At 47.7% G+C, this 17,363-nt stretch overlaps 7 protein-coding genes across 7 annotated transcripts; 3 read left to right on the forward strand and 4 right to left on the reverse strand.

The window, feature by feature from the left end:
* Positions 1 to 2,394: 2,394 nt before the first annotated feature.
* On the reverse strand, positions 2,395 to 3,273 carry N7481_007513 (carbonic anhydrase family protein; the record flags this gene model as incomplete). The annotated part of the gene is made up of 2 exons (XM_057266732.1): positions 2,395 to 2,765; positions 2,826 to 3,273. The coding sequence occupies 2 exons, from the start codon at positions 3,271 to 3,273 to the stop codon at positions 2,395 to 2,397; spliced, it is 819 nt and encodes a 272-aa protein (XP_057120933.1).
* A 3,218-nt stretch (positions 3,274 to 6,491) lies between these two features.
* N7481_007514 (uncharacterized protein) lies at positions 6,492 to 6,716 on the reverse strand (the record flags this gene model as incomplete). Its single annotated transcript, XM_057266733.1, has 2 exons — positions 6,492 to 6,604; positions 6,632 to 6,716. 2 exons carry the CDS (start codon positions 6,714 to 6,716, stop codon positions 6,492 to 6,494), a joined length of 198 nt encoding a protein of 65 aa, XP_057120934.1.
* Positions 6,717 to 7,962: 1,246 nt separating this feature from the next.
* Positions 7,963 to 9,946, reverse strand: N7481_007515 (MDR family MFS transporter; the record flags this gene model as incomplete). The annotated part of the gene is made up of 6 exons (XM_057266734.1): positions 7,963 to 8,267; positions 8,331 to 8,775; positions 8,903 to 9,276; positions 9,343 to 9,538; positions 9,616 to 9,630; positions 9,695 to 9,946. 6 exons carry the CDS (start codon positions 9,944 to 9,946, stop codon positions 7,963 to 7,965), a joined length of 1,587 nt encoding a protein of 528 aa, XP_057120935.1.
* A 525-nt stretch (positions 9,947 to 10,471) lies between these two features.
* On the forward strand, positions 10,472 to 12,657 carry N7481_007516 (uncharacterized protein; the record flags this gene model as incomplete). The annotated part of the gene is made up of 3 exons (XM_057266735.1): positions 10,472 to 10,568; positions 10,643 to 10,950; positions 11,014 to 12,657. 3 exons carry the CDS (start codon positions 10,472 to 10,474, stop codon positions 12,655 to 12,657), a joined length of 2,049 nt encoding a protein of 682 aa, XP_057120936.1.
* A 769-nt stretch (positions 12,658 to 13,426) lies between these two features.
* Positions 13,427 to 13,834, forward strand: N7481_007517 (uncharacterized protein; the record flags this gene model as incomplete). Its single annotated transcript, XM_057266736.1, has 1 exon — positions 13,427 to 13,834. One exon carries the CDS (start codon positions 13,427 to 13,429, stop codon positions 13,832 to 13,834), a length of 408 nt encoding a protein of 135 aa, XP_057120937.1.
* Positions 13,835 to 14,368: 534 nt separating this feature from the next.
* Positions 14,369 to 15,524, forward strand: N7481_007518 (uncharacterized protein; the record flags this gene model as incomplete). The annotated part of the gene is made up of 2 exons (XM_057266737.1): positions 14,369 to 14,741; positions 14,953 to 15,524. 2 exons carry the CDS (start codon positions 14,369 to 14,371, stop codon positions 15,522 to 15,524), a joined length of 945 nt encoding a protein of 314 aa, XP_057120938.1.
* Positions 15,525 to 16,423: 899 nt separating this feature from the next.
* N7481_007519 (uncharacterized protein) lies at positions 16,424 to 16,914 on the reverse strand (the record flags this gene model as incomplete). Its single annotated transcript, XM_057266738.1, has 4 exons — positions 16,424 to 16,496; positions 16,564 to 16,634; positions 16,722 to 16,796; positions 16,906 to 16,914. The coding sequence occupies 4 exons, from the start codon at positions 16,912 to 16,914 to the stop codon at positions 16,424 to 16,426; spliced, it is 228 nt and encodes a 75-aa protein (XP_057120939.1).
* Between the last annotated feature and the right edge of the window lie 449 nt (positions 16,915 to 17,363).

Genomic DNA, 17,363 nt, shown 5'->3' on the forward strand with positions numbered 1-17,363 from the left:
ACTGCGATTGATCGCAACCTGCGTGTTATCTCGCAAGGGGAATTTGCTGACGTGCTGACGCGAGGAGTGTTCGCAAAGAATGCTCTATCTTTGAGCTTGGCGATCTCGGCCGATCTTGCTGCCCCACGTCACTTGGCTTCTTGGCGTCCTCCTTTCTTCTCTTCCACGCCGGATTCAGTCGCGAATCGTGCCCGAATGTAACGATTATTTTTTAGTCAATGAATTTTCCAGAAGAGAACTCTTGATGACAACTGGGTCATAGCTGGGATCGATCGCTGGACGAGATTCGGTTTGAGTCCGTGAAAGCTCAATAAATGCCATGAGTTAGCAACCGAAAAAAGGGGCATTGTGATCTGACCGCCTGGGGTCGAGAGGCGAAGAATAGTGTAGAGGGTACCCCAGATTCTAGGATACACAAGCTGAGAAATGTCTCCTATCAAGCATGCACGCACACAATCTCTTCAAAATGCTTGGTGAAGCTCGGCATGCCAACAAGTGGGCCTGCCCAGGTGCCAAGTACCAGATCTCTCAAGGCAAACTCAACCAACTTCCAAACTCTTCTTTGACGACTCAATTGTGAACTTGGACTCGTCGATTTCGAATCAATTCAGAAACTATTGCTTCTCGGAGAGCTAATCATACTTTTTCTAGTACTATTAGGGACGCTCCGTCTCACCCCGAAAAAGAGCCCTGAAGATGCACTGTGTAACCAAATCTCGTAGCAGACTTGACACGTAATGAAAATACCTAGATAGGTATATATATCGGTCATAATATTCTCCTTGCCTGGATTAGTTCTTACTAACAGGTGCCTCAGGTGGGCGTGAGATCATGGCAAAATCAGCTCGAAGAACCTTGGAGGACGGATGGATTGTTCTCCTGCAACTGCCCGGGGTACCTTGCAAGAATCACTCCACATTTGATCGTAGACTAGATCAATTCAAGATCATGCCAAAGCGGGGAAGTTTCAACATCACCATATTTTGTGCTGAATGTTCAGATAATCGCTGCCTTGTCTCATACTAGCCTCCTTTGAAAGTGACCACGCTGGTGAAAAGTAGTCTAAGCAATGCTATAGTATCTGGTGCCAACTATTTTTCCGCTCTTACGGGCGTATCAACATTTTGAAGAACCTTCCACTCTTGCGTAGAACCCAGGGTCGTTTGCAACAGGTCGCATTGAAGATACGAATAGGTCTCAAGCCCCCTACGAGAAAGCTCGGCCTTTCTAGCACGTAGTAGCATCCTCCGCGCATCGAGATTATGACAATGGACTGATTATTGCAAGACCAATCAGTGATCATCATGAGAATTCTAGCCTAAACCGAGGTGCCATTCACAGGAAAAGCGTGCACATGCCATATCTTCTATTATTGGTTGTCACAGAGCTAGAGCTGAAATCCACAAGGGGAATCACCGCCCAGTCACTTTTGCTCCTCCATCTCCAGGAAGCTCAATTCCTCTGTGCACATAAATTCATGTAGGAAAATCGGGGCCAGAAGGGTATCATTTTACTTCATACTCCGTATTGACCTTTGGAAATAACCAGGACTTAAACAGGAGTGAGAAGCGTAGGGGGGAAGGATAGTCGAGTCATACGAACCTATCCTAGGGGCCCGGGAGGACCATGCGTTCACGGGTTCACGAGGGGTTGCCCTTTGTGTGCTCCGGATTGTCTGGTCTAGTAGCGCAGACACGGGATAATGTGGGTCGTCAGTGGCGTGAAAATGCCGAGCTGGATCTCGTACCTGCAGTTTGAGAGAAGATCTGCGGCTCAAGGCTGAATACAGACACGAAATTATTTTCCGTAATTCCCGGTAGAATGGAACCGAAGATGGAGACACCCGGAGAAGACTTTTGCATTTCCACAAGTGCAACCTCCAAAGCACAACATAAAGATGCTATTGAGGGATAATGTACTACAAAAAGTACGAGGGGAAAAAAACACATAAACCGCCTCTAAAGGTATCCTTAACGATGTTCAGGGGGGTTGGCCTATCTACGGAGGGTGTGAAATGTTTTCCGCACGTTCACGATCTTAGGCTCCACTCTGCCTCTCAGATCTAGGACTAGTGAGAGCCAAACGCTTGTCTCCATCAAGCCCTTTTTTCTCCTGGCCAAGCCAATTTTGCCCCCACTTTGATCGCGAAATTCCGCGAGCATCCAAACCATTACACATCGCTTCAATCTACCGGTACATGGGCCGGAAATTTTCGATCAAGGGGGGTACTTGCCCATTTGTGTTTATTCTATTATAGATTAAAAATATATCTGTACAGTAAATGAAGACCAATCAACTATTGATCACAACAGTCGCCAGTCAACGACCCTAAGTACTCCAAATCGTCCATATTCGGACCCCAGTAGCAGAATTCTTATTTTTGACATCCAAGGCTTAGTTCAGCTCGTTGGCGGCAACCTCAAGGAGGTTGTCCTGGCCCAGCGCATTCTGAGTGTAACGGGCGTTGTACTTCAGGATGTGCTTAACGGCGTTGTAGCTCTGGACGTTCAGAGGCAGAGGCTCGGTGCTGAGGAACCAAGCAACGCTCTCAGAGCAGGGAGGGGTGGTGAGAGAGCCGGAGTACTGGTAGATACCGTGGGAGTTCAGATGGCCAGTCAGGGCAGAGAAGTCCAGGTTGTCGGTCATGGTGTAAGTGCCGGGGGTGGCAATGTCATCGATGTGAGCGAAGACATTGTCGAAAAGAGGAGTCGAGTAACCGAACTGGGAAAGCTCGAAGACGAAGCCAACAACGGCAATATCGCTAGCTGTTTGTTGTTAGAATAATGCTCCAGTCAATCGATATTTAGATCTCAGAGTGGACTTACCAGAGCTCTCGAAGACGAAGTGAACCTCCATGGGGTAGTACTCGTCATTGATGCGGTGCTCGCTGGGAGTGTGGAAGTGGAACTGAGCCAGCTTGTAGGAGTTGTCCTTGGTAGTGAGGGTACCGTTGGTCAGGACAACCTCAAGGCCGGAGCCCAGGTTCTCGAACTTGGCTGCGTTGGCATGGGGGACGTGGAAGTGAATGTCGCTAGCCTTGGCGTAGTCAATATCCTCAGTGTCGATGACAATGGGAGACTGGTTCTTGCCCTTGGAGCAAGCAGAGTTGGCTGAGTCCAGTCCGTACCAGTTCAGGGGACCACCGGTGTTGGTGTAGTTGAAAGAGTTGGCGGCAACCTTGCCATCAGCGGAACGAGGGAGGAGCGAGGTGCCACGGAGGCAAGACGCGGACGCCGCAGCGACGAAGGTGAGGATGGAAGCAGAAACCTTCATTTTGACTGGAGTTAAGATGAAAAATATGGATAATCAGATTTGATCTTAACTGCTGGCACTCGCAGGCTTTTATATTTTTCGTTGGAACTCGGTCTTACCGAGATTCATCTATTTGCGCAATAACATAATACAATGGCCGTAACAATAATCGTACATGCTCCGCAAGATGGATCTCAAGCAGACCCGCTCTCTCATGGGGAATCTGGTGGCGCCGATTTGGGAGATGAGAAAATGGCTCTATTGTCCCCTCTTTTAGTTGAGATCGACTGAAATTGGACCGGTTTTGTCCTTATTTACGAATTTACGACACAGAGAGCTGAATGTGGAGGCGTTCCGTTTCTATTAGTGTGTTAAGTTCTGGAAAGGCTCTAGTATAGTGTGCTAAAGCCCCATCTGCGATCCCGTGTCGCCCACCTCTCCGAACGCCACAGAAGATTCCCACTTGCGTGGTTCGTCTGGAATCTACTAGAAATCCCAAAGTTTGGGTTCCATACTCGTAATGATCAATACCTCTTAAGGCTGACGCTAACTGAAATTCATCTCGGAGAAGATCGGTTTTGTACGGAGTAGGGGTCTGTGGATATGAGAAACCCTGACCGGCGGGTCAGGGTATCGGCAAGCCCGGAGTGAACAACCCATAAGAGATAAACACTCGTGGATCGAGCAATTAGGGAAATTGGCATTCCAAATGGTACGAATATTGAGTTCATAACATGGGGTCTGCGCAATCCCACGTTTATAATAGGCCCGGTGAGCTTGAAATAGCCCCATATTACATGTAAAGTAGAGCTCGTAACAGGCTTGAACCATATCTGTGAAAGGAAAAAGGGAGGACTCAAAGCAGCCAAGACAAAAGGCCCAAGAGTCAATTTGGAACATAATATTCTAGGAAAAAAAATATGTTTCGGGCTCTATACATCTTCTGTATAGGGGCACTGGAACCGCTGTGTGGATCATGCGCAGTGATTAAAGAAACGGTAAACCCGAAATCCAAGCCCGCACAAAGTACATAATATGGTTAGAGTAACTTGGCGTGTTATACGAGAGATATTTCTGAAGATTGAGAGTTACAAACTGCCAAGGATATAGCTCTCATACTTAGAGAGTTGCTTAATTATATTCGACGGGCTCCTGGTATCAATATTAAAATATTAATCGCAATGTGACAGTATTTTATAGAGTAGCTAAGTAGCATCTGTTTTGAGAAGGACGGATTTCTCCCAAGAATTGTATAGTGCGGCCCCTTATTGATGGGGAAGGGGGGGAGGGGGTGCGTCTTCTTGTTCAAGGTAGCGTGAGTTTCCGAAATGAGCAATTTGCAGACAGCTCAAGACACCATTCCGGCAATGATCCACCAGAGCTATAATAATGTCCAGGACGCGGACTCTTTTTGCTTCTCTTTTTACGAATATCTTTACTTGTTTGTAGTTTGTCTATATTTCTTCGCATCAAAGTTGAGACTTTTCTTCACGGTCAGTTCATGCGGACCATGTGCACCATATATGTGCCCAGTTTTTACATAATTATCGACCTCGGGAGCAAACATGAGTGCAGGGAATCGCCACCTAAATTAGAACATAGGCTTGGCTTGAAAAGGGCCTTTGAGCTCGATTGAACGTTGACGGGTTATTATCGCGAGGTCAACCCCTCTTGCCGAGGCCAATCAAGAGGGTTAATTATAGCAACAGCCAGGACGGACTGGGGAGGGGTCCCTCCATATTGATTGAATAATAAATTAAATTCTTCATTATGTAGTCAGGTATAGATTAACAAAGGCACTGAGAAGAGTAAATGGGAATCCCGTCCAGTAGGAGTCTTGGCAGAAAGGCGAAACGAGTCACTTGGCACGCATCATGCCATATAGAATGTAACCTGGCCGAGGGCTATTCTGCCAAGGCTCAGATAATCGGAGCAATTTTTCGAAACTTGGCTTAGATCTTATAACTTACTTTCCGGGGGTTCTCCATACAACACAAATTGGGTCATAGTTAATAGTACCTCCCCGCGGGGAAAGGGTGTCCCGAACCCAGGACCGAAGTTCGTCATATTATTCACGGGGTAAGTGGATAGAGGTAAAACACGCACACGGTATCGACAACGGCAAAAAGAAAGATCTAGCCAGGGCTATCTTGGCATTGCATCGAAAGCCCTGAGGTGCTGACCGAAGAAATTCTCCGTGACCATGGCACACGGCTCGCTGAAAGACGGAGTTGCGAGAAGAGCACAGGTAATTAGCCAACTCAAGTTTAGATTCCACCGAATATTGTCGTATGCCTTTCACACCTTCCATGCTGGCTAGTTAGTTATATGTGAGCTTTGTGGGTAATGCACGAGGCGACGAAATCAATGTTTGCCGAGCACTCACTAAATGCTATATCCGACCGTTGACGGTTGAGGCTTCCCGAAGAAAAAGATCAGGAAGCCAAATCGATACCCGGTAAGATCGCTAGCCACAACATGTGAATTAAGAAGCTGCCCATTAGCTTTTGCTCCTCTGTTTTGACCGGTAAGAGTTTGTCATTGCCGCATTGCTCATTGTAAATTTAGACGAGATTTCTGGACATACTTATCAATATAATCCAATGTATTCTCACTCATTATTGTCACATTTCGCTCTAATCGGAAACTTGGCTGACGATTTTCGGCTTGATGTGGCTTTCCATCCTCCTTACTCTTATTTTCTGGTGTCGCGCAAGATGGCGCAAGACCTCGCTGAAAATAGTCCCCCCCTGCGTGGCACCGCTCAGAATATGGGGATTCTATGCGGCTTCTATGGGGCTTTATTCATATGTGTGTAGGTGGCCTCTGCCAAGAACATTGATGTGTTGTTTATCGCGGGCGATTTCGGCACGGAACAGTTCTTGCTAGTATTTTGATCTAAAGGATGGCCTTGGGAAAATAGTAACCTCCACAATTTGTAGATTCGGAAGTTGGTCATTGTTTAGAAATAACCTATCTTGGCTGAAGCTCGTGATGAACTTGGATGGAAAGTAAAGCGCATGTTACGTAGATTTTATTCATTTATAACCCCAGACACCAGCCATACTATGTGAGAATGTCTTTTGAGTCTAGATCATTTCAAGATTATAAAAACGTGGTGGAAGCATTGAACGGATTCCAACAGGGCACTCTTTTTGATCATGTAGTCAGCGCTTTGATCAAGAACCGCCGAAAGCTGTGCCAAAACAAATTCATACAAGATTAAATTACTCATGGAGCTAAGTGCATTTGCGAACCTTGCTGTAAGCGTTTCCAGGGCAGCTGCCGTTACAGCACTGAGTGTTGGAACCGCAGAGAACGCCGGCTAAAATGATTCGATTAGTGTCGCTCCCTTTGAATCAAGTGAAAAGTATCTTACCAGGTGCGCATGCGCGCTCCTCGATGACTGCGGCGCTGCTGAAAGCAGCCAGGGCGGTGACAAGAATAACACTGAGGAACTTCATTATGAAAGTGTTTTGCTGAACGTGAATGGTTGAAAACTAGAATATACTTGAGGTAGAATACATCCATCAGTACCAGAAACCAGAGCTATTTATGTATTTCGGGTTCCGAGTCGTAGTACTGATATCGCTCCTATATCGGGGAGATGCCTCCGAGATCATCCTACGTCGACCCGACTCCACAGGCTTTCCATAGATTATCTGATCAGATTACGATTCCTTCGGCCCCAATTTGGCCCCAATTTCGCAGTGGGTTGATTTTATCGGGACGAGCTAGCGCGGTTGATCGTCGCTTGATTTGCTGTATCTGTACCAGTAATTAGGTATATACCGGTCAGTGTATGCGCTGGTAGGTTGTCCTACTTTCTTTGTCGGTTGCCCATCATCCAACAGCCAATACAAAAATTCGTGTTGATCATGCAGTCACCCAGCAGATAATAGGTAACGGGCCACAAACCCCACGATCCTGCGAGTTAGAGTAAAAATTGCGAGTCGCTCACCTAGGCATGATCGTGATATTGGCTCGCGTCCACCTTCTAGCTCTCGGCAGGCCTAAAATCATTCCCATCCATATTAGCAACACAAATAGAGACGAAGATACAACATGATGATATTTCGAGATCTCTGGCCGTTTCCCGCTAGTCGGAGTGTCGTGAATACAACGGCCCGCCAACGTGACAACTGATCGGAGGGAAGAGGAAAGTAAAAATAAGTGTGTTGATACAAGGATCCAAAGTCGAGTTCTCAGCAAGTCCGCCCGCCAACAAATCCGGTGGAAGACTGTAGTGCAACTTCTTGCAAAAATAATGACTGTGTTCTAGGACCTCGCTCTGATCAAGTGCATTTCCTAAAATTCAGGGTGGCCTCAAGTTGTGAAACTGAACTGACTTCGCCTTGGGATGATGGCTTATTTCTAGGAAAGGGTAATCTGTCGAGGTCTAAATACAGTGATCCATGGCTATCTGTCAAGCGCTGCGTGCATGGAAGTCTCATCTCGCAATCAAAGTAGTACGTAAATTGTCTGGCTTGACAGATTTGTAAGGACGTCTCACGATACCCACCTTGAATTGGGGGCCTTACATCGGCTCCATGGGGCTGGGTGAACGAATTGCCTCAGGGCTACATTGATGTGCAATTCTTTGAGAGAATAGGGCTATTTATACACGCCTCGGCCCCGGATTGGGGCGGAAGGATGAGAGCCACCACAATCCATTTGCTAAATGAAAATTGAGGCATGATGGTGCCTTTCTTAGACGGATGGAGCAGATGACGAAATCCCACCAAGCCTTGTCCGCCGAATGCCCATACCAATGACAGTTGCCACGCTGGATGCGATCACTGCCACAAGCAATGCGGCTCGAATGCCTTTCATGTAAGCAGCTAATATTCCTGGTAACTGTTCGGGACCGAATATATTGCGTAATCCAGTAGCGCCTGTTCTTAAAACCTCCGACGAGTCGATTCCGGGGAGTCTTGGAAGACTTCTCAGCAGCACATTATCAAGAGCGGACTGCCCCGCAGAGACGAAGACGGAGCCACCAAACGTTTGGACAGCTATAAGAGATGAGAATTAATAAGAAAATCCCGGAAGCAAAATAAAAGCATGGCTGAACGTACTTAGTACCATAGCAGTCACCGAAGGGAGATCGGCGGGTGCAGCGTTTGCTTGTGCAGTAACAACGGGGACTTGGAAGCACCACCCAACCCCGACACCGGCGAGGATTTGATATCCAATCCACACTCCCGCCGACGAATTGATGTCCAGTGTGTATAATAGCCCGGAACCGATAGCGGTGAGCCCGGCCCCAAGCAAGAGGAAGGGCAGGGGTCGATCAAATTTGCTTAATGCGATCCCTGACAAAACCGTTGCAACACTCTGCGCGAGGATCAAGGGCAAATTTCTGATGCCACTTTCCGCTGCAGATACTCCTGAAACAACCTGGAAGTAAATCGGAAGATAATAGACCAGGAGGAAGAATGTTCCTGCTAGAAGGTCGATGTAGATCATTGCAACAATCACATTTCGCTCAAACAGACGGCCGACCATGGAGGCTCGATCCTTCTGCCACCATTGAACGAAAATATAAGTGGCAAGTAGGGCTGCAAAACCAACCAAGGTCCCGATAACAGAGGAACTCCCCCCAGGAGCGCGAGATTCCGCCCCACTGAAGAGCCAGAGCATAGCATACCATAGCTCCGATGAGAAGAAAGGCACCGGGAAGGTCCATTTGTAGAATCTTTTCCCTCAATGGTTCGTTTGAAAGTGACGATGCAGGAGGTGGCGCGTAGAACAAAGAGATGATCACAGCCGAGACTCCTCCGATCGGCAGGTTGATATAAAAGCACCACCTCCACGTAGCATGACTGGTAAAAGCTCCCCCAATAAGCGGCCCTACAGCCGCTGCAATTCCATATGAGGCACCGAGAATTCCGATATACGCAGGTCGCTGTTTTGGAGGGGCAGAAAATGCAATGATGGTGAATGCGCCCGAAGAAATGCCAGCACCTCCAACACCCGTGATAGCTCGGCCAATAATCAGCGCAAGGCTATTGGGTGCGACTCCTAACAGTGGCTATTGTGAGCCGATGACATCCCGATATGTCAACAGGTAGAATATTGTTGACTTACCGCAAATTAAGCTTCCGATCTCGAAAAGCACAATTCCGATCAGAAAAGATAGTTTTAAAGGAAAGTATTTGTATATTTTGCCCCATGCAGCCTGAAACCCACCTAAAGTGATGAAAAAGGCTGAGCCATACCAACCTACCAGATCGATGCCACCGAATTCATCCGTGATCCTTGGAATTGCTGTCGCAACAATAGTCTAATCATTTACACCAATGGTTAGAATTATCGATGTCTCAAGGTCTCTTTGACAGAAGATAGGGGAAAGTTGCTCACCATATCTAGGGATACCTGTGAAGTGATACTAGTATTAGCCATTAACCCAGTAAAATGACTAAACGGAGGTTTAACAGACAAGAAACATGCTCAAAGCCAGTGCCACGACAATCATGAGGAGCGCCAGTCCTCTCTTGTTCGGTTCCGACGGGGCCACTTCGTCGTAACCAATTTGATGAACACGATCCACGTTTCTCCCTACTCCCTCCTTACTATCTGGTGTGGATGCATGTTGATCGTTCTTGTGAATGAGAGAGGATGTCCCAGAAATGGGTGTTGATATTGGAAAACTTTCGGTTCCGCTCTGCTGTTGTGAGAGCCTAGGAGACATCACGGCCTATGGAAACTTGAATGTTCAAAAATGAAGAGATCGAAGTCAGCCTGGGTGCAACAAAAATATCCATGACTGCAAGGGATTGGTGCTTTAAGAGTTCGCGATTGGTTCTCTGTTGACGTTGATATTCCGCCGAGTCGGCGGAAGAGAACCGGTTGCTGAGTCATCGCTTGGCGAATTTCCGCCGCGTCGGCGGAAAAAAGGGGCGGGCCTCCTTTGACAACAACATCGAATCGCAGGAGGTGCAACCGGTATCCCAGTCGAGACAAGCCACTCAGAAGGTATGTAGTCTGTTACAAATTGTCGCCCCTGACTTTCTGGACCCTTTTCTAAGCCTTTTTCTCGTCAAGGGACGAGGACCGAGCAACCATTCGCAGACTCGTGAGGCGGACTATCCACCCGCGTGTTGATGCCAGCCTGCTTTAACATGCTCCGAGTACATCATTAGCGTGGATTTACTACTTCTCATATACAAAAAAGGAGAAAATTTCCTGTCGTTGCCTTTTTTGTTCGGCGCTGACAATGCAATCCCTGAGGCGCCATAACGAGTTAGACTCGCTGGAGGACCAGGAGCCACCTCGAAAGAAAGTCCGAAAGGGAACCCGTAGTTGCTGGGAGTGTAAGTAATTAACCGAGCAACTAAAATCGGCGAGTGACATAAAACGTTGAAAAGCATACCAACTTTCGATTCAGGCAAACATCGAAAGGTTCGCTGCCATTTTGCGACCGATGGGGATTCCACCTGCAGGGAATGCATGTCTCGTGGCACCTCTTGTCGAAACCAGAGTCTGCCCGAACCAGAAAAAGAGTCCGATCGTTCAAATTTGAATGAACGTATGGCTCGTATGGAAAATCTTCTGGAAAAGGTTCTCAACAAATTAGAGGTTATTGAAGGTGATGCTACTCGCTCTCAGGAGTTTGCTACGTCGCTGGGAAGCCCCGAACCGGGAACACCGGTGCACGACAATGCTCCAGCCCTGTCGCTTTTCCAAAATGAATTGGTGAGTTTTGGGGTTTGGAAAGAGGTTCCTGATAAGACTATGAATGGCTGAATTCGAATTCAGTTAGGCGGTCGACAGGATCACACTGCGAGGCTTCAAGCTACTACTTTCCGAAATACAACTGAGCGGAACAAAAACAACTTGCGACAGAATCTGCTGGGGATGATGCCACCGAATGATGTGACGTTTGTACGTTTGCACCAGTACAGCTCTTGTTGGCGGTTGCTCCGCATCCAATGCTTCCAGGACCAAGAGAGCTCGCTACTCCCCATCCCACCATCGGAGCTACCTACTAGCCACCCAACTATGATAGCGAAATGCCTACTCTGGGTTGCTTTGAGCGTTCAACAGCTTCCAGCGCGCTGTGACTTGATTGACTTGGAATATCTCCAGCTCCCTTACCCTCCAACAAAGCTTATTGAGCAGTACATGGCGGCTACCAGTAACTCGAAAGACTTCGACGACGCTATGCTGAGCAGCCTTGACGGGCTTGAGTGCTTGGTCCTACAAGGAATTATTCATAACAATGAAGGGAGGCTCCGGAGTGCTTGGATGTCATATAGACGAGCTATTAACATCGCTCAGATAATCGGTCTGCACTCTCGGATCCCAATTTCCGGGCGGACTTCGAAGCTGGAGTCTAGGGCTAAGGTGATATGGAACCACATAATCCACGGTGATCGCTATCTTTCCTTGATGTTGGGAATGCACCATGGAATTGGAGACGCCGCATTGGTGCCAGAAGACCCAAGAATCCAGACGCCCAATTCGGTTACCATGAATGCTCTTTGTCGAATCGCCGGCTCACTAATTGAGCGAAACCAGAAATTCCGCGACATCGACCCGGTTATGGTACGCATGACACAGAATATAGATATCGATCTTCGTAAAATTGACCCTGAATTGACCAAATCCCAATTGGTCGATCGTTTCGGTGGCAAGTCATCCGAACGACCAGGAGTTTATACAAAGCTTATGACAAGTCTCTGGTTTCATCAACTGACTGCTTGGCTGCATCTGCCTTTTCTATTCAAATCCAGTATCCCGGGTCCATATGAGTACAATAGGACGTCATGTCTGAAAGCCTCTCAGGAGATGATTACTTGTTACACAGGGATCCGAGACCTCACATTAGGCAGCTTCTGCTGCAGATCCCTTGATTTTCAAGCATTTACGGCTGCAGTGACCTTGGTGCTCGATATGCTGAGTTCGAATGGCTCCCAGGATTACAGAGAGCAGGATTGCGCACGCTTGAATCTTGTCATGTTTAGCCTGCGGGAACACAAGGGTCGCGAGCATGGAGACAAAGTTGCTAGCCGTGGACTCGTTGCACTAGAGACACTGGTGGCTATACTCGTGGAAAACCAGCCAGTATACTCCAAGTTCCTGAAGGCACCCACTCTTCAAGGGGCAGAACAAGGGCGCATAAAGATCGAAATTCCTTACTTCGGCACCTTTTTACTCCATCGAAATGCCGACAAAGATGGTGAAAGGCTTTTGAATCAGACAGCCATTGAGCAGCCTGCATGCGAGAACACTTTATCCGCGGCTCAATACAATACGGCAAGCAACAGAGCCGACCAGACCGCAGAGGAAGCCGATACGGTAATCAACATGAATGAGGATCCTTGGACATTCGACATTGACCTGACGACAATACCTCCGTTTCTATCTGACTTTGGAGATGACTGGGATTTGGGATTGTAAAGTATCTTATTTGCTGTCAGCTCTTTGCTCGAAAGTCGCATGAAGCTTCAGTCCTTGATGAAAACAGACGACCGGGTGGTCTTTCGCGCGGCAAGTGCGACTGGCCGTATGGTTCCCGAGGTCCTTCCTCCCGGTATATGAGACCGTTGAAGAGGCCTCGCGGCCCAGGTGCAGAAAAGCCAGTAAGGACAGCCATATGATGTATTTCGGTTTCAGCTTTTTCTAGGGAATTTTGGAGGGCCGGGAAGGCGATTCTTAAAATCCTTTTACAGATGCAAGCTGCCAAATAGTTTGCTGTGCTTGATGTTATTTTCCTGGGCAGTCTTTTATGGGAACTCGGACTGTCTACCTGCATTTCACCGACCTACATGGGAATTAAGACCCCGAGCTCTATGTTGCTTGTCGTCAAAAGCTTCATACTTGCGGGAGGTCCGTGATATTAGGAATTTTCCAGTACGATCTCCATCATGAAGGGCATTTTCTTTGTAAATCAAGCGAATATAAATTGATCACATTTTTAAAGAAGAGGTAACTCGTTCTACAGATGACATGCTGATCCAAAAAGCGGTGTAAGATGTAAGTATCATGTTTGTGCCTGCTGACAAGCGCCACGAGCGGTTTGAGCCTAGCGCTTGGACCAAACACAAACACAACCCCCGCTTCCATCTCACCTGCACAACCTCAACTTCAACTTCAACCTTAATCCCATACACACTGCCACTTCGGATCTCGAAGGGCCAGTATATAAGCTATCTTACTCACCTTCATCATGATTTCTCCTATCGGTGCCCTGCGCCGACCACTCCAAGCTGCCGTGAAGGACTTCCCGTCGCGGGTCCAGCTCCGAACCCCACATGCCAGCTTCGGCTTCGGTCCTCTCCGCACGCTAAGAAGCACGAGTCATCCTCAGAAGGCCGCCATCTTCTCCTCGGCCTTCTCAACACGCGCTACGTACTCAAACCACACACAGGATAAACGCAAATCAGACACAAACTACTGGGGATCAAAGTCTATGGGAACACCTCTGGCGATGAGCTTTGAGTCACTCGGCATCCGCAAGAACACGCAGCTTTTCATCATGCTCATTCTCGCCGTCGGAGCTGTATTGGAGACTTTGCTTTGGGGCGAGAAGGCCTGGCTGTGGTGGAAAGGGGAGGAAGGAGATCGTCTTGAATAGACTTGGCTTGAACTCGCGGTCGTGGCCTGGTGCTTGCCGCGACAAGGATTTATATGGCGTTGGGTTCGGAGTTCATTGCATTATACCTCATACTCTCTGTTTCTTATGTGATTTTTCAAAGTTACCTAGAAATTGTGACTTCTTATTCATTCAATCTATTTGATCCCGGTGATTCCGCCAGCCATCTGCCAGTGGGCAGACTTTGCCTTCGCTCTACAAACACACACACATTTGAATTGATGTAGATACTGAGTGGATACCTTACCCGGGGTGGCCTCAGGCGCCAGCCTGCGTGTTGCGGGTCCACACAACATTAACTAGTTTCTACATAGATAGCCTTAAGACGGCCCCTTCCTTTCAACACCTTCGTGCCATATCGCTCTCCTTAGTTTTGTTTCCTTCATGCTTCAATTTTGCCCTCTAGTAGGGTTCGAGCCCACCCTAATGGTTGAGTGTTCTCCTTTTGGTACTCTCTGACAACGATCGCCCTAACTTCTACAGCAAGTCCCCACGGTTCAGTCCATCAACGCCCAAATGGACTACCACGAGAATGCGAGACGTATTAGATCTCCCTTCGGCCCAGAGCTACAATTTGTCTGCCTGCCTTTGGTTGCTCGACTCGGCGACGACCAAGTTCTCCACGATACAGTTATGTATCTATGTCAACATAGAGAAATTGGCGGATGCGTGCTCAATGCGGACGTCTTCAGACCAATCAGTTTCCTCATCCAGGCCTGCAACTACAGCTTCAGAGGCTGGAAGTCTCTGTTATATCAACATTGGAGTCATCCGTTTATTTGTCGTCCGAAGGATCGTCATGAAAATCATGCCACCGCCAACAACGATGGTGCAGAACCTGGTGCAGAACCTGGTACCGAGGCTGGTCTCGTAAATCCCGGGCCTAGCAGTCAGAGGCAAAAAGACAACTCTCTGTATGAGAGAACACAGATAAATGCTGCATGAAGGGCTGCTGCTGCTATTATCGAGGTAAGACCGTTGACCAAGGCTTCCAGTTTACCCGATTCCGCTAGACTGCCAGTTATCCAGGAGAAGCTCTCCGGCGATGAAAAACTGGAAATAATGGGCGCGTCGAGCCCACCGCGTTCTGAGGAACAGAGGACTTGAAAGTCTGATCAACAGTGATGTCTTGCGCCCTCTGTGTGAACCTAACAGTGCACTTGCGGAAAGATGGCAATCTTACAGCATTACTGTGGCTACATGGCTATTCAATAGTGTATCGGATGTTCTCTATCTCAAGATCACAGCTGCAAAGAGAAAGCAAGATCTTAAATTTGCGGATGATCTTGAGTGCAAGCTTGAGGGCTACAGTGCATACGACGCCGCCAACATCTTGACATCGTTTGTGGAGATCCGAGAAGCTGATTATGCCGACCCAGAGGCATACATAAATGCCGATTTGGCCGGATATGCCATGGCCAAAGAGACCGGGATCAAACATGATCCCTACGGCTTGTTAGTCCGCTTTCTGAAGGGAGTGGAGGCATTCGATTGGCCTGTTACAGACCGAGTCTTCCGGAAACTGATCACCGAAGGCCGCGAGCCCGCTGATTACACGGAAAGATTGTTTTTCCGTGTCGTTAACGAGATTCAAGTGGAGATCATGAGATACAAAGCATCAAAGTGTTCTGAAACTCCTGCCCGTGCTGCAGGTATCGCCCATGACGACTGAAACAATAATAACCATCGACAATTATGAGTACGAGCGGTGTAGAATTCGGTACATTGAAGTTTTTTGTTGCTCCAGGGCGTCATGGAGTCATTCCCCGGCTTCAGACTTTCCGTGGACGAATGGCCGGATATGCGACCTGTCGAAAGAAGTCCTTTCAAAATACCTGGGCTTGACCTTTTGTTTGACTTTTTGATTTCTCACCATGATACGATGGAATAGTACATTCAATTTTGCTGGGGGTAAGCCCCGGTTAATCAGAAGTTATCACATTTCCAGCATGTGTAGTAGACAATAGCTATGGCCACTTAGCACACGTAGGAGAAATTGCTCAACCTTGATGGTATTGAAAGGTCAATGAATACTACGCATGTAAAAGCAGTATGTTAAAAATTTTGCAAAATGTTGTATACAAGCAAGGCCGTTACAGTCGGCCTTGGTCCGTAGTTAGGGCAGTCATTGGAGGCCTCAGGCAGCAATATTTTATTGTAAGGTTCTCAATAGCCTCAGGTACTTTCTCCTCCCAGGTGATGTGAATAATAATATGGCGAGAAAGTTCTAGATGGCTCTCCGCCGTTCATTTTTATCTACGATTTTGATTTCGAGAGGTAAAAATTGAGAATAAAGATAAGGAAAATTCAATTGTCGTTTTCTCTAGGTCATTAAGAAGTATCTTTGCATGGCCAACCCCAAAAACAAGCCTGTCTCTCGGTGACGCTTGACCAAGACCGTGTCTGTCGCATGGTAGTGCCACTGTATGGCTGGTTGGGGGTTCGGATCGCGTTCGGCCTATCGTTCGAAATGGGGGTATGGATGGATCGAAATATCACGCTTTTTATGGAAGGGCGTTATGCTATTAGGCTCGGTGCCATTCGAGAAATACTGCAGCTGGAGACAGCCCATTATGCAGTGACGACGCCGGGGAAGCAATCAGCGAGACCCTTCTTGTGCTTGTTCTCGGCGTGCTCAAGGAGACTATAAGGAGAAAGCCACTTGTTAGCCATGGCACTTTCAAGGATCGGCAGATTAATGAATCACGTACGCGGGGGCCTTCGTGGTCTGCAGGAAAGTCTGCCTGCAGACCTGGCAGATGATGCTCATGGCCTTCTCGTTCTGTAAAACCTATCAGCGACCGGACTGACTCCCCCGAGCGGGGAAATTCGACAGGGATAATGGCATGTTGCAGCACTATTCACATACGCTCTTAGTCTGCGACTTGGCAGCAGTCTTGCCTCCGGTCGCGTTGCGCTCGCGCTTTTGCTGGGCTCTGGCTCCCTGTGTAGGTAGAAATTGTTAGTTCGCCTGTGCGTTAGCCAGGGCAGCTAGACGGGGGCGCAAGGAAAGATTGCGCTCCCCATATCACTGCCTTGAGAATTCCTCTTACGTTTCCCATATTTGCGATGTGAGTGGTGGGGGATAAAAGATAAAAGATAAAAGATCAAAGATCAAAGGGAGAAAATTTGCTGAAGTCGGGGGATTCGATGTGGGGCCGGGGAAAATCGCTTATCGCCCCCCATCAACGACAATTGGGAACGGTCCTCAGGGATTGCTTTTGATTCGTTGAAATGTTGTCTTTAATTGCCACTCTATATATACTTAAAATAGAAATATGTATACTCAACATATACCGTAACTGCCAATCTATCTAGAAATGAAGCTACTTATCCTTACTCGGCATAGTGTGGAAAACTGGTTGACTAGGGTAACAGAGGAGAGTATCTTCGGAATTTTGTATTTATCATTCAGCTAATGTATAAATGAGTACACGCGAATCAGAAAATAGGCTGACAATGTATTGAAAAGAACCAGATTTCCCTAGTTAGTTGGCGCTCTTCGTAGAGT

Source organism: Penicillium waksmanii, assembly GCF_028829765.1.
Source record: "Penicillium waksmanii strain IBT 27052 chromosome Unknown utg000007l:1.0-4314555.0:1.0-4317578.0, whole genome shotgun sequence".
NCBI lineage: Eukaryota > Fungi > Ascomycota > Eurotiomycetes > Eurotiales > Aspergillaceae > Penicillium > Penicillium waksmanii.